The sequence below is a fragment of the Phasianus colchicus genome, chromosome Z (genome assembly GCF_987193195.1).
Source record: "Phasianus colchicus chromosome Z, bPhaCol1.hap1.1, whole genome shotgun sequence".
In the NCBI taxonomy this organism is placed as follows: domain Eukaryota; kingdom Metazoa; phylum Chordata; class Aves; order Galliformes; family Phasianidae; genus Phasianus; species Phasianus colchicus.
Genome location: NC_143476.1, coordinates 79,096,253 through 79,109,318, shown reverse-complemented (window position 1 = coordinate 79,109,318; position 13,066 = coordinate 79,096,253). Strand labels below are relative to the sequence as shown.

Genomic DNA, 13,066 nt, shown 5'->3' with positions numbered 1-13,066 from the left:
CCGCGCCCGGCCCCGCGCAACCTGCCCTCCGCGGCGCGGCCAATGGGGCGAGAGGGCGGGGAGGAGCGGGGCAGACTGCCCCGGCCGCCTCCGCCCTCCGCGGCGAAACTCGGCGGGAGCGCCGCGGGGAGTTAGACGGCCCCGCGCCCCGCACAGCAGCGCAGCGCAGCGCCGGCGGGAAGGAGGGAGAGAGGGAGGAGTTGAGCGGCGCCCACCGCGCTCCGGACCTTCCCGCGCCGCCCCCGCCGGCACCTGGAGCCGTCCGCGGGGTCGGAGAGAGACGGACGGGTGCCGCGCTCCGCTCCGCTCCGCCGGGCTCCGCGCTCGGGCCGGCCCCGCTGCCCCGGGCACCTTCGACACGGCGTGGGGAGAAGCGGAGGCAGCGCTCGGCTGTCCTGGCGCTCCTCTACGGCTCCTCTCCTAGACTTTTTTTTTTCTTTCTTAACTAAACCAGACGACTTTTTTTTTCTCTTTCCTCATTCGATTTTTTTTTGTTTGTTACTATTTTATTTTCAGGCTAGGCTGTCCCCTCCCCAGTTCCGCTCTTGCTCCCTCTTTTCAGACCCCTCTTGCCTCCCCACGACCTCCCGGTAGCACGCGGGCACCATGTCCTACTACTCCACTACCATGCCACCTGCCAGCGGCTCTGCCAATGGGACTGCCAGCGCGGCCGAGGGCAGCAAGCCCGCCACCATCCCCACCGTCATGTTCATCTTCGGCGTGGTGGGCAACCTCATCGCTATTGTGGTGCTCTGCAAGTCCAGGAAGGAGCAGAAGGAGACCACCTTCTATACGCTGGTCTGTGGGCTGGCGGTCACTGACCTGCTGGGGACCTGCCTGGTGAGTCCAGTCACTATTGCCACTTACCTGCAGAATCGCTGGCCAGGAGGAATGGCGCTGTGTGAATACAGCTCCTTCATCCTCCTCTTCTTTGGACTTTCTGGCCTAAGCATTATCTGTGCCATGTCTATAGAAAGGTACCTGGCCATCAACCATGCCTATTTCTACAACCATTATGTAGATAAGAAGCTGGCAGGGCTCACACTCTTTGCCATCTATGCTTCCAACGTGCTGTTCTGTGCCCTCCCCAGCATGGGGCTCGGCAGATCAACCTTGCAGTACCCTGACACCTGGTGTTTCATAGACTGGCGAGCAACGAATGCCACTCACGCAGCATACTCATATATGTACGCCGGCTTCAGCTCCTTCCTGATCATGGTTACGGTGATCTGCAACATCCTGGTCTGCGTGGCCCTCATTCGCATGCACCGCCAGTTCATGCGGCGCACATCGCTGGGGACAGACACCACCTCCAGCCGCTTATCTGACTTTCGCAGACGCCGGAGCTTCCGTCGGATGGCCGGAGCAGAGATCCAGATGGTTATTCTGCTCATTGCCACTTCCCTGGTGGTGGTCATCTGCTCCATTCCTCTGGTGGTGAGTAACATTGTGCAACCCTTACTTCTTTCCATCGTCCACACTGCTGAGTCTTTTCTCCTCCTCTTCTGTGCTTGTAGGTCAGAATCATGTTTAGATGGTTCTGCAAACTCTTAGCATAAGTTCAGTGCAGTTACCACGCACTCATGGTAATAGAAAATTGTAGTGGTTTATATTTGCAAGGAAAGAACCCACGCTTATACCAAGTCCTGAACTACTTTGATTGGTTGAAATGCAGTGCCAAAAATTCTTAACACATTTTCCACTGTTTAACTGGAATCAACACAGTGAAAATTTCACTGAGAGCTGAGGGCACTTGAAAGTTCATTTCCAAAATTAATTTGTGATGAGTGAGGTTTGGAGCTGGCCTGCTCTTCGGATGCTTGTTGTGTTTCTAAAATACTTGCTGTTGTTAAAGGGTACAGCAGTCCTTACTATGCAGAAGGAGGGGAGCGTTCTGTTCGCATGGCACCATCAAGGTGCAGAATGCTTGTCACCCAAACCTAAGCTAAAGCTTCCCATCCCAAAGGACCCACTTGGGAAGATCCCACACTATTTCACTCATCCAGCAGCCATGCTGGAAGGCTGGAAGCAGATGTGCCACTTGTTGCTGTCATTTTTAGTTGAGTTCGAGTTGCAAGAACCTGGCCCCCATGGAGCTACAGAAATATCAGAGTGCCAGACAACATTACCACTATTTGCTAATTTTCTGCAACAGCTGGTACAATTATTGCCATTGACTTCAACCTGCGGCTCGTAGTTTCTTCTGTTCCTTCACTTTATCTCCAAGGAAGACAAAAAAAAAAAACACCAGCTCAAGGCTCAGTTTTCGTGTGCCACCCACCATAACACAGCTTGGCGAACTTCTATTTCCTCCTGGCTTAGAAATGTTAAACAGTTGGTTTGCCGTACTCGCCACCTTCTAAAATACAGTTTAGGGAGCCAAGAAATTGTTAGACATAAAGCAGCATTGGAAGATGGATTGCTTTGAGGGAGTTTGGTGTAGATAGAAGCTATTCCACAGTCTCTGTGTCACAGAGGGTTTGCGATGTGTGTGATGTATGAGTGCCCATCAGGGGATGTGAAACAGCCATGCCGCAGCATAGTAAGGAAGTTCAGAGAAATACATCTGCAGAGAACTTGGAGAGGTCAGTGAGTCCATCCCCCTATTCAGCACAGGGTGTAGTTGCAGGGGTCAGGCCAGTTTTGCCACATTACTGAGATAAACAGGAGCCAGCGGAGTGTGGCTGTGCTGGAGCACCAGCAGCTGTCACCCAACGCTGTCTCCCCTCCTGCAGCGCTGTCGTTTCATGTCATGCTGTGGCATAGCTGAGCGCTTTGCCGTCTGTTTGCTGCTTGTCATCTAAAGGAAATTGAAATGTGCTGCTCGAGCTGTGCGCGGGCTGCCTGCGAGGCACGCGTGTGCTCGATCGAGGAACCGCGCAGCCTGTTACGCAGTACAGCAGCAGAAACCTCATGGGTAGGCTGACTTGCAACACTGGGGGAATTGGGTCACGAGGTACCAAGCCCCAGCAGTAGGGTTTTAGAAAAAAGCCAAAACCTCCCTTGGAGGAGCAGCTAGAGAAAGGCTGAGGATGCAAAATGAAATGTTCCTGTATGTTAGGAGCTAGAAATCTTACAGAACAAAAAAAAAAAAAAAAAAAAAAAAAAGGAAAAAGAGGGAGGGGCTACCAGAAAGGAAACTAGATTGTTGACAGTTCAAATTAATGATCTTGGGTGGGGCAAGAGATTTATTATTTAAACAGTGGCTGTTGAAAACCTTACATGCAGCAGAGAGCATGTGAAGGTGCAGGTGACAAAGTTCTGCACTCTCTCAGACCTTGGTTCTGCTGCTTACAAAAGCATGGTGTTGCCTTGAGACTGTTCACATGCAGTTGTTTTTCTCAGCTAAAGCAGCAGACTTCTGTGTGCAAAATGAAGTAAAAGAACGTTGTTTTGCTGTTTCCGTATTTGATGTGTGATGAGGAAAAGAAAAATTTTGTTTTACAGCACTTGTGGATCCATCGTTACAGAGTCCAGTATGGTTAAATTGCTCCATTGTAAGGGTAGCTTTTGTCAGCCTCCTGCTGTGGGAATAAGCCACAGCTGTTTATGTTTTGTTGCACCACGGTGATGCCCCTGGAGCCATTCAAGGCCAGGCTGGACGGGGCTCCGAGCAACCTGATGGAGCTGTAGGTGCCCCTGTTCTTTGCAGGGCAGTTGGACCACACAGCCTTTATGGGTCCCTTCCAGAACGCACAATTCTATGATTTTGTGTACTGCTGCATATGTGTATTAAGCCCTCTGCTTACAGACGGAGGTTAGGCATTCCACGATAAACTCTGAGCAGTGACACCTTCATGTTTTAAATCCTTAGAGAAAGCGGCAGAGACAGGAAAATCACTAACTTATACGTACATCTTTATGACTCAGAGGAGTTCCCTGGAGTTACGGGGGGAGCCCACACCGCAGAGGAGACTGCGAGGCTGGCAGACACGGGAGCATGCGAGTAGTAAGGTGGTGGTGGCATGATTCAGATGCACAAAGCCGGCTCAGAGGGTGCTCGGTGACTGAGATTTTCTGACGGGCTGATTTCCTACTGATGATTTCAGCTGAATAAACTATCTCTGAAGTCAAAGCAGAGCAAGTTCTGAACGACAGACAAACTTTAACACTTTAGAGTGAATGCTTTCACAGTACAATAAACTGAGAGAGGGAGCCCAGCAAGCTGTATTTATCAGAATTTAACCAAAAAAACCCACATTTTAAAATACTAAATAGCTCTAAACTACTAAGAAAAGACTTGTCTTGATTGAAAAAGTGTTTAAAGAGCAGTGAGCTGAGTCACAGGGATCAGCCGTTCTCAGTAATGACGCTGCAGCACTCAGCTTACAAATAGGGTTGTTCAGCATTTTAATGATTTATTCATAAAATCATCAAATCTTACAATGACATGTGCTGTAGCAAAGCTACTGAGGATAGCGCAAAGCACTGAATGAACATAAAAATGGAGGCGAATCAGATTTATCAAAGGAAAAAGAGCAAAAAAAGCCGTTATCTATAATAACCTTTTGATATAACCTGCCGTGTTCTCAGTGTACAGAACACGGTTGGAAAGCGTGAAGGAAAGTCTGACAGGAATTTAGGAGTGAAACCGGGGAAAAGCATATCAGCTGTGTGCTGCTTCTCGCCTGCACTTCACATTGTTGTTTTTTTTTCATCTTTTAGAAGTGTGTGAGCTTTTAGAACATAGGATTGATACAGTTAGAAGTAGTGAGTGAGGCACGTTAGGTTGTACTTTATCAAGAATGTAGTGGAAATTGCTGCCCAGCCCTTAAGAATGACTGTCGAGAAAGTAGGCACACACTGCTGGTAGTACAGTTCACTCCAGTGGTCTCTCAGACATTCTTAGGTTTACAAATACATGATCTTTTTCTTATCCTGACCTCTGCATGCTGTTGCGTTGCACTGCAAGTGTAAATAAAATGCTGTGCTTCAGGATGTCTGTGTGGTCCATCTTGTGAAATAGTCAAGAGATTCTAACGTATGGTTTAGTTGAGATAAAGTTTGGGTTTTCATTTGGTTTGGTGTGGGTCCTGCAGCCAGCAGCATGGTGGCAAGCACAGTTACTGGGCCATCTTTTACAGCAGACGCTAGCCCTTAAAGGCAAAGGATGCTGGCTCCTGGAGATGAAAAACTTGTTTCCTGATTTATATCATTTAAAATTTATCCTACTGGCATGTGGGACATTTTATGAGGGGAGATTATTGCACCAATTGCTCTATGACAGTAACTATACAAATTGCTTTATAGTACTTGACGGAAATTGAAATCATGATTTGCACTTGCATTTAGTTAAAAAAAAAAAATGCAAAAGCAAACCATGCAGGGCTGCAATTCTACCACTGCCTGTTGCTTCAGCATAAACTCAACACTGTTGCTTAACTGTGCTGCTTAACCTCTCCTGTGAAGAAAGGCTGAGGGAGGCTCCGGGATCACGTCGCTGCAGCTTTGTAGTACCTGAAGGGACTGATAAACAGGAGGGAAAGCGACCTTTTACACAGACAAGTAGTGACAAGGTGGAATAGTTTCAAACCAACAGAGGACAGATTTGGAAATTCAGGTTAGTTGTTAGGAGGAAATTCTTTACCCAGAGGGTGATGAGGTGCTGGCATTGCTGCCCAGAGAGCAGTGGTGCCCCATGCTCAAGACTGCTCAAGACTGGTATGGATGGGGGCCCTGGGCAGCCTGAGCTGGTGAGGGCACTGCCCATGGCAGGAGCTGGAGCTGGGTGGCCCTTAAGGTCCTTTCCAAACCATTCTGTGATTCTAAGATTAATACCATTGCAAAGAAACCACAAATACTTTCAAAATATGTTGCCTGAATTCTGTGGCTGCAGATGTATCACATAAGTCTCAGTTATTTGAAATATGAATTGTTCTCATTTGCTTTTTTCTTAAATTAGGATTTCAAATTGGAGAAATTGCAGAAATTCAAGCAGATAATCAGCTAATGTAACATAGAAATATAGTCTACTTTCTGAGCACTTATTTGGAATACGCAAGGCGATATCCCTTACCATGCTACAGCCTGTAAGGGAAGACTCGTAGCCAAAAGAGGTATGTCTCTTGCTGTTAGCGTGGATGTTTTACCAGGATGTAAAGAAATACTAAAACTGACGTTCCAATGCAGATTTAGTTTTTACTATATTGTGATTAACAAGTTATCCAGGCAATAGGTCCGAGCTGGTAAATGCATTTGACTTTTTGGGGGGCTTCTATGAAAAGGTGTGGGACAGTTCAAAGTTTTCATTGAATGGGTTCTTTTTAGGAATCTCTCATCTCTGCGTCAAAAAGAAGTGAAGCGTACAGAGGTAACATAAAGCAAGCTGTATGATTTTTCTTTTTAGCCGCGGTGTCAGCGCTTAGAGACATTTGTCCCTGTTCTCTGCCAAGCAGAGAATGGTGAATCGAGTGCCTCAGTTTCAGCTGGTGCTTATCAGAGGAACAATCCCACTATTAAATCACTGGTGTGTAACTATAGCTTAAAAGGAAAAAATAAAATCAGGCCTCCAGAGCTGGTCTGTGTGCTGCCTTCAGAGTGCGCGTCTGGCTCCGAGATGCGGATGAATGTATCAGGAGAAGCTCTGCCTGTCACACCTGTCAGGTTCGTGGCAGTGCGTGCTCTGCTGCTCCAAGGCTGCTGCTCCCAAGCTCTGTCCTTTGGGCCGCTGTCTGCGGGCAGGGCTTTGTGCCGGGATCGCAGCGCAGCGCTTACACGGCTCCAGGCTGTGTCCCTTGCCTAAGGGGAAGAGGAGGAACGTCTGGAAAGAAATGTCACGACACAGGTTAAATCCTTAGGAGAACTTTGTCCTTCGTGTGTTTACAACCTTTTACAGTTTTGTTTTGTGTTGGGTTGTTTTCTTTTTGTTTTGGTTTGGTTTTGGTGTGGGTTTTTTTTTTTTTTTTTTTTCAGAGGGTGAAAAAATTCTCATAGAAATGGCCATGCGTATTTCAAGAGCAGAGTACAGCCGGTGCCATAGTCGCATCGGCTCATCTTCCAGCCCCTCCGCGCTGAGGAATCCCGGCTGCTGCTTTGCAGGTTCTCTGCGAACAGAAACGGAGGCCCAGAACGGGCGCCCGGCGCGGCTGCGGGGTTCCCCTCGTGGCCGTGCCCTGGGGCAGCGCTGCCACCTGGCGGTGCGCTGCGGAACGGCCGCTGTGGGGAAAGCCCGCCCTGCCCGCCGGGAGAGCCCGCTCCGTGGGTCTTAAACTCCCGCGGGCCGTTCTTATGCAGGATTCGTCGGTGATGGCTGTCAAACAAGAGAAGCAGCAAGTTGGAGGCTGCGTAAATACTAAAAAAAAAAACTGTAGTGAGTGAAGCCTAATCAAAGTGATCTGGGGGTCAGCCTCTTCTCCCTTGTAACTAGCGATAAGGCTGGAGGGAATGGCCTCAAGTTGTGTCAGGGACATTGCGGTTGGATGTTAGGAGGTACTTCTCCAAGAGAACGGTCAGGCGCTGGAACAGGCTGCCCGTGGAGGTCTTTTCCAAGCTTGGTGATTCCATAATTCTATAAAGTAAAATCACAGAAACAGACATTGCTGTGTGTGCAGGAATAATCTTTGATGTGTATCACTTGTGTCTGTGGCTTAACAGAGAATAAGCTAGTTGTCAAACAGCCACCTGCAGAGTTGGGAATAATTAGGAAGGATCACTGTATTGCTCTCTAAATTCATTATTTTCCCGTATTTTGAAATTCCTGTGGAAAGGTTTTGTTACCCGTGAACCTGGATGAAGGTGCTGAGAAAGCAAATACAGATGATCATCAGCTTCATGTCCAGTCATTTGAGATTCTGTGCATAGCACTGCTGAAGAAGAACTCTGCATTGCTTTATACATACTTTGCCGGTAGCTTTGGGGTGCACTCACACTCTAAATCCTGACAAGCAGAACACAAGCAAGCATGGCTCTGCTGCAGGAAAATTTCATCAAAGAACTGTGACTTTTTTTTTGTTTTTTCATCTTGCATAGGTTCACAATCACAACTTCTAGTAAAAATGACCTGAGAGGGCTTTTCTCAGAAAAAGTTCAGAAGCAGTTTATGCGCTTGCTTTTCCTCATGTTTGTCTGTAAGTTCATAAATAGGCCAGACTTGACTCATCTCAGGAGCCAAGGTGAAGGTTTTAAAACATCCATAGTTGTGCTACTAGATTTTCACTGTGTCATGTAAGGAGCGAATTAAGGGATTTAATTAAGGAGTTCGAAGAATACAGCATCTTCATTTGTCATTTTTTTTCAGTGGCTTTCCTAGGCCTTCCTAAAATTCCAGACATTGCATAGGTCTTCCTAAAATGAAGAATTGCTATTTGAGACTTAATACACTCATATGATATCATGCTCCTTTTGGACACCGAAAATATAACAGTTGATATCAAAGGACTGTATTGTACCCTACAGAAGCATTTTCAGAAGTGGTTCCAAAACAAGGGTAGGGACTATAGTACTGTTTTCTCTTGGATTCCAAGGAGAGCCTGAAGGAGGCATTTCTGACAGAATACAAAGTAGTCTTACAGTTTTTGCATGATAAGTTGGAAGAAGTGCTAATTCAGTAGTCATCTAGCAGCTGCTTCAAAATCTTGAATTCTTAACCACTTCATATGTATTTTTATGCTTTGCTAATTAGAACCAAATGCCAGCTCATATAGGTAAGCAATGCAGTCCAGTGCTGGAATCATCTAATCTTATTGACGTATTAAAAATCTTCTACCTGAGGGACCTTTCTTTTTGTTACTTTATTTTTTTTTTCAAAACATGCTGTAACAAGCAAGGCACTGAGGTTATACAACTTCAGTAAGGACAGGTGCCAGCCGGAAGTATTTCTGTACTTGGCAGACAACAGTTCTGGGCTTGTTTCTGGAAAATAACATACCTGGATTATAACCTTAGTTTCAGTTTGTTTCTGAACACACAATTATTAGACCTTTGCCAGAGGAAACAGTTGGTTACGTCCCCTTCGTGGACTCTGATATCTCTTTGCAAATAGCATAAGACCAGAGATACAGTAAGGAAGCAGGATATAGCTGTAAGTCTTTGTTCCTGGGTTATAACCATTAACAAGGAAGTTGTAAAAGCAGCATCCAAAAGTTGAAGATTCAAGGATTAGTTATGAGGGGTTAAGAGAACGTCACTCCTTTCCTACTTGCAGCACATAAAATCAGTTTACAGCAAAATCTCTTAATTTTTTGCAGTTTTGAAAAAGAACCTCACAGTTGCCAATCTCAGCTGCATTGCTTTGGCAGCCTCTTCTCTTGTATCTTGCAATTGCAAATTGAGATCCTTGCTTTGATATATAATCTTTGATTTCCTGACATAGTTGTAAAATTTTGCCTTTATCCTCCCCCTTCTCTTTCAATAGGTCCGTGTCTTTGTGAACCAGCTCTACCGGCCCGAATTAGTGAGAGATGTAAGGCAAAACCCTGACCTGCAAGCCATCCGCATTGCCTCAGTGAACCCCATTTTGGACCCCTGGATCTACATCCTTCTCCGCAAGACTGTGCTCAGCAAAGCCATTGAGAAGATCAAATGTCTCTTCTGCCAAATTGGGGGAGCTCGGAGACAGCACTCGGGGAGCAATTTCAATTGCGTGGATGGTCGCAGGACCTCTTCTGCTGTGTCAAGTCAGTCACCCTCTTTCATCTCCCGTGAGCTGCGGGAGATCAGCAGCACGTCCCAAACACTGCTCTATCCCCCGGAGTTAAGTGAGAGCAGTGTTGGTGGTCGTGTGCTGCTTCCGGGCCCCAGTGCAAGTTTGGCTCAGTCTGACACTACATCCGTAAGGACACTGCGCAGCTCAGAGACCTCGGACTCCTCACAGGGGCAAGACTCAGAGAGCGTCCTCCTGGTGAATGAAATCAGGTCTGGTGGTGGTGCCAGCTCTGCATCCAAGGGCAGCCCCCTCCAGGTCACCTTCCCCACTGAGACATTGAATTTATCAGAGAAGTGTATATAGCAACAAAAGGCATCAACCCTGGTGATCTTTCCTGGTACATTGGAAAACCGGTGCAATAGATAGGCATTCTACCTATTCAAGTGGAAAGGGGATCAACTATGCTCCAAAGGGCTAATTTTCTCTTGCCATGTGATGGGTACATTTCTTTCAGACTATTGAGGACTGTGTGGAATAGACACTGCGTTTTGTGCTGCCATCAGAAGTTGTACAAGATGAGTCTAATGAGACTGGAATCACAAACATGTCTTGTTTCTGGGTCACAGGAGAGCTACTGGGTTCTCAAAATAGAAAGATCCATCACTTTCTTTTCCTTTTTTCCTTTCTTTCTTTCTTGCTTTGTTTTGTTTTGTTCTTTTGGTGTCTTTTTTCATTTCTTTCATTCTCTTTCCAAATCTGGTAGAACTGTGTTTTCCTGTGGCTGCTCAGCTATCAAGAGTCTAAGGTTCTGGTACTAGAGCAGAATGTGAGACAACTACTAGGAACTAGATGGAGCTACTCTGACAGCTGCCTGCAGTAGGATTTCAAAGTGTCTCACTAAAGCATGAAAATGTGAATTTTTACTGTTGTGTATATATCGGGTTTGAAAATATTTAAAAGTCTATTCTTCTCTGTGAGAAGGGTTCTTATTAATACCAGGTATGTAGAAATGATTGCCAGCCTTCTCTTCCCCAGTGTTTCCTGCTGATAAGACATTCTTGGTTTAGATTTGTTGTCCGTCCTAGATTCACAGTTGATAATTCTTTAGCTGAAAATATGTAAACACTTTGAAATGAAAATGTATGTACTATTGAGAAAAAAGAAAACATATCTTCAGTTAAGAATATTCCTTTTCAGCGTGTGTACAAGCCAGATTTTATTTATGTGCTGATAGTGTTTCCGTGTATAAACACATCTGCTCCTTGCTAAGTACTTCAGCCCACGTCCTGCACACAGTTAGGCACACACTTAACAGTGCCCGTCAGAGTAGCTCTTCTGCTGCCAGGGAGACTCTCATGTAAAGTTAAGGACATACAGAAGTACTTTAATAACGGCCTAGAACTTTCAACCCCTGGTTAATAGTCTTAATATTCACTTTAGTTAAAGCATCACTGATGTAATAAAGGTATTTTTTCATAACATTTATCATTTTACTTTAAATAGTAAATAGAACTTTATGACTCTGTAATCTGATATTCCACCAAATAAATGTATGAAACCATGGAAGCAGAATCTTCATTTAAAAGCGTAAGTTATATAGAACCAGCTCCTGGTCTTGCACTCATTGTACATTATTTGTTCCTAGAGTTTTAATGGAAAAGACATCACCAAAAACAGCTGTTAACCAGTGACAAAAGGACTTCTGGTGTTTTATTTTGTGAGGTTAGATCTTGTTACAGAAGTACTGTTTACTAAAATAATTCTGTACAGATATTTGGGGATGTTTTGTCAAATACTAAGCATGTTATGCTGCTTAAAGTGTTCTTATGTGAAATGCTTTAATGTAATGAAAATCTTGAGCCTTATGTTGATGACATGTTTAAGCAGTTGTATTGACCAAAATGATTTTACAGATCACAATTAAATGGAAATGTTCTGCTTGAGCTCAAAAGTTTATGAGTCTGCCATTCAGTGCCAACTCCCAACTTTAACAAGCCACCCTTCTGGAACACCTTGTGCTTAGCTGCTCCCAAAACCTACCAGAACAATCCTACGGAACAAACCTACAGAACAATCACCATGAGCAAGAAGGAGCCATCTTAGAAAACATGTGAAAGGTGTCACACAGCCATGAAAATCTCTCAGAACAACAGAAAAATCAAAAACCCCACTCAATTAAACCTCTACCTGCCTATTTTCCTCTAGCAGAGGAGTAGTAGAGCTTATTTGTATGTAGGAAGTTATGCACAAATATTGCAGCAGAAGCTACTGCTGCACTGATTAAGTAGAGAACAGTGCTACTGAAGTTCCTACTGTAGCTGCAGGTACATATCTGCCTTAGTTCTTTGCAATTAAAGCATTTAGCTATGGTCTGCTGCTTACTAGTGACCAACAAATAGCCCTCACTGTATTGCCTAAGAAAAGGAACAGTACCTGACAGACTATAGTTTCTAAATGAGAAAGGCCTGTGCATTACTGATGGAAAATAGTTTGTTGTGATAGACTTCTAAGCAAGAATAGAGCACCAAAAGAGGTGTTCTTTTTTCCCTTTGCAAAACCAAATGGTAAGCCTTCTCACCACAGCATTGCTGGTTTATCAGCACTGGACAGGACTCACAAGCCCACATCAGCACTAGTTGCCTTAGGAATGAATGAAAATCCCCAATCAACCCGCGTTAATGGAAGATGCATTAATTCACAATTCAAAAGTGTCTTATTCCAAAATCTTATCTCTGTGACTCCATCCTGTCAGTCCCACCACCCCCGGTCTCACACCCTTACTTCCAGCAGTCTGCTTCTGCCCACACCACAAACTGCAGCTTCACCAAACCTCATACCCCACACCTTTCCCCAGACTCCAGACCCAAACTCCATTTATTCCCCCATCCTCTGGCATGGTGTGAATAGGATGAGAGCCAGTATTGGTAGGAAACTGATTTCTATGAATATTTGTAAATCAATCTGAACCTATGATCCGTAAGTTAGCATTACAGTTGGATCCAGGTTTAAGGAACAGGATATAGTGTACTTAGGCTCCAAGTGTGAGCTGAAAGATCCTGTTACAAACTAAGCTTATACATCTCCACTGTCTGCAACACCAGTGCTATGTAATATATGTAATCAGTGCTGTAAGTGCAGTGCCAAAGTGATAACCATTCAATGTGACCATTATCTTCAAATGGCACCATGACATCTTGATCAAGAAGTCTTCTACAAAACTTTTCAGCCAATATTCTTCCGCAGAACTGCATATCTGATTTACTTAAGCAGATTTACTTTTCAAGTTTCAACATAACAACAGACCTTTCCACTGCTAGGCCCTGTTATAGACTTGTCAGCTTTATCAGATATGAAAATAAAATGAAGTTAGAACCCCAAGCTTAATGAACCTCAATACAAAACTCACTCCTTACCTCCAGTTTTTTTCTACCCTCTAAAATTCAAAGAGCTACTAGAGTCACTTCTTTTAGAAAGTAAGCCCCC

General features: G+C 45.0%; 1 protein-coding gene across 1 annotated transcript; it reads left to right on the top strand.

Moving 5' to 3' along the window:
* Window positions 1-96: 96 nt before the first annotated feature.
* PTGER4 (prostaglandin E receptor 4) lies at window positions 97-11,524 on the top strand. Its single transcript, XM_031594548.2, has 2 exons — window positions 97-1,437; window positions 9,353-11,524. The coding sequence occupies exons 1-2, from the start codon at window positions 607-609 to the stop codon at window positions 9,944-9,946; spliced, it is 1,425 nt and encodes a 474-aa protein (XP_031450408.1). The 5' UTR covers window positions 97-606; the 3' UTR covers window positions 9,947-11,524.
* The last annotated feature ends 1,542 nt before the right edge of the window (window positions 11,525-13,066 follow it).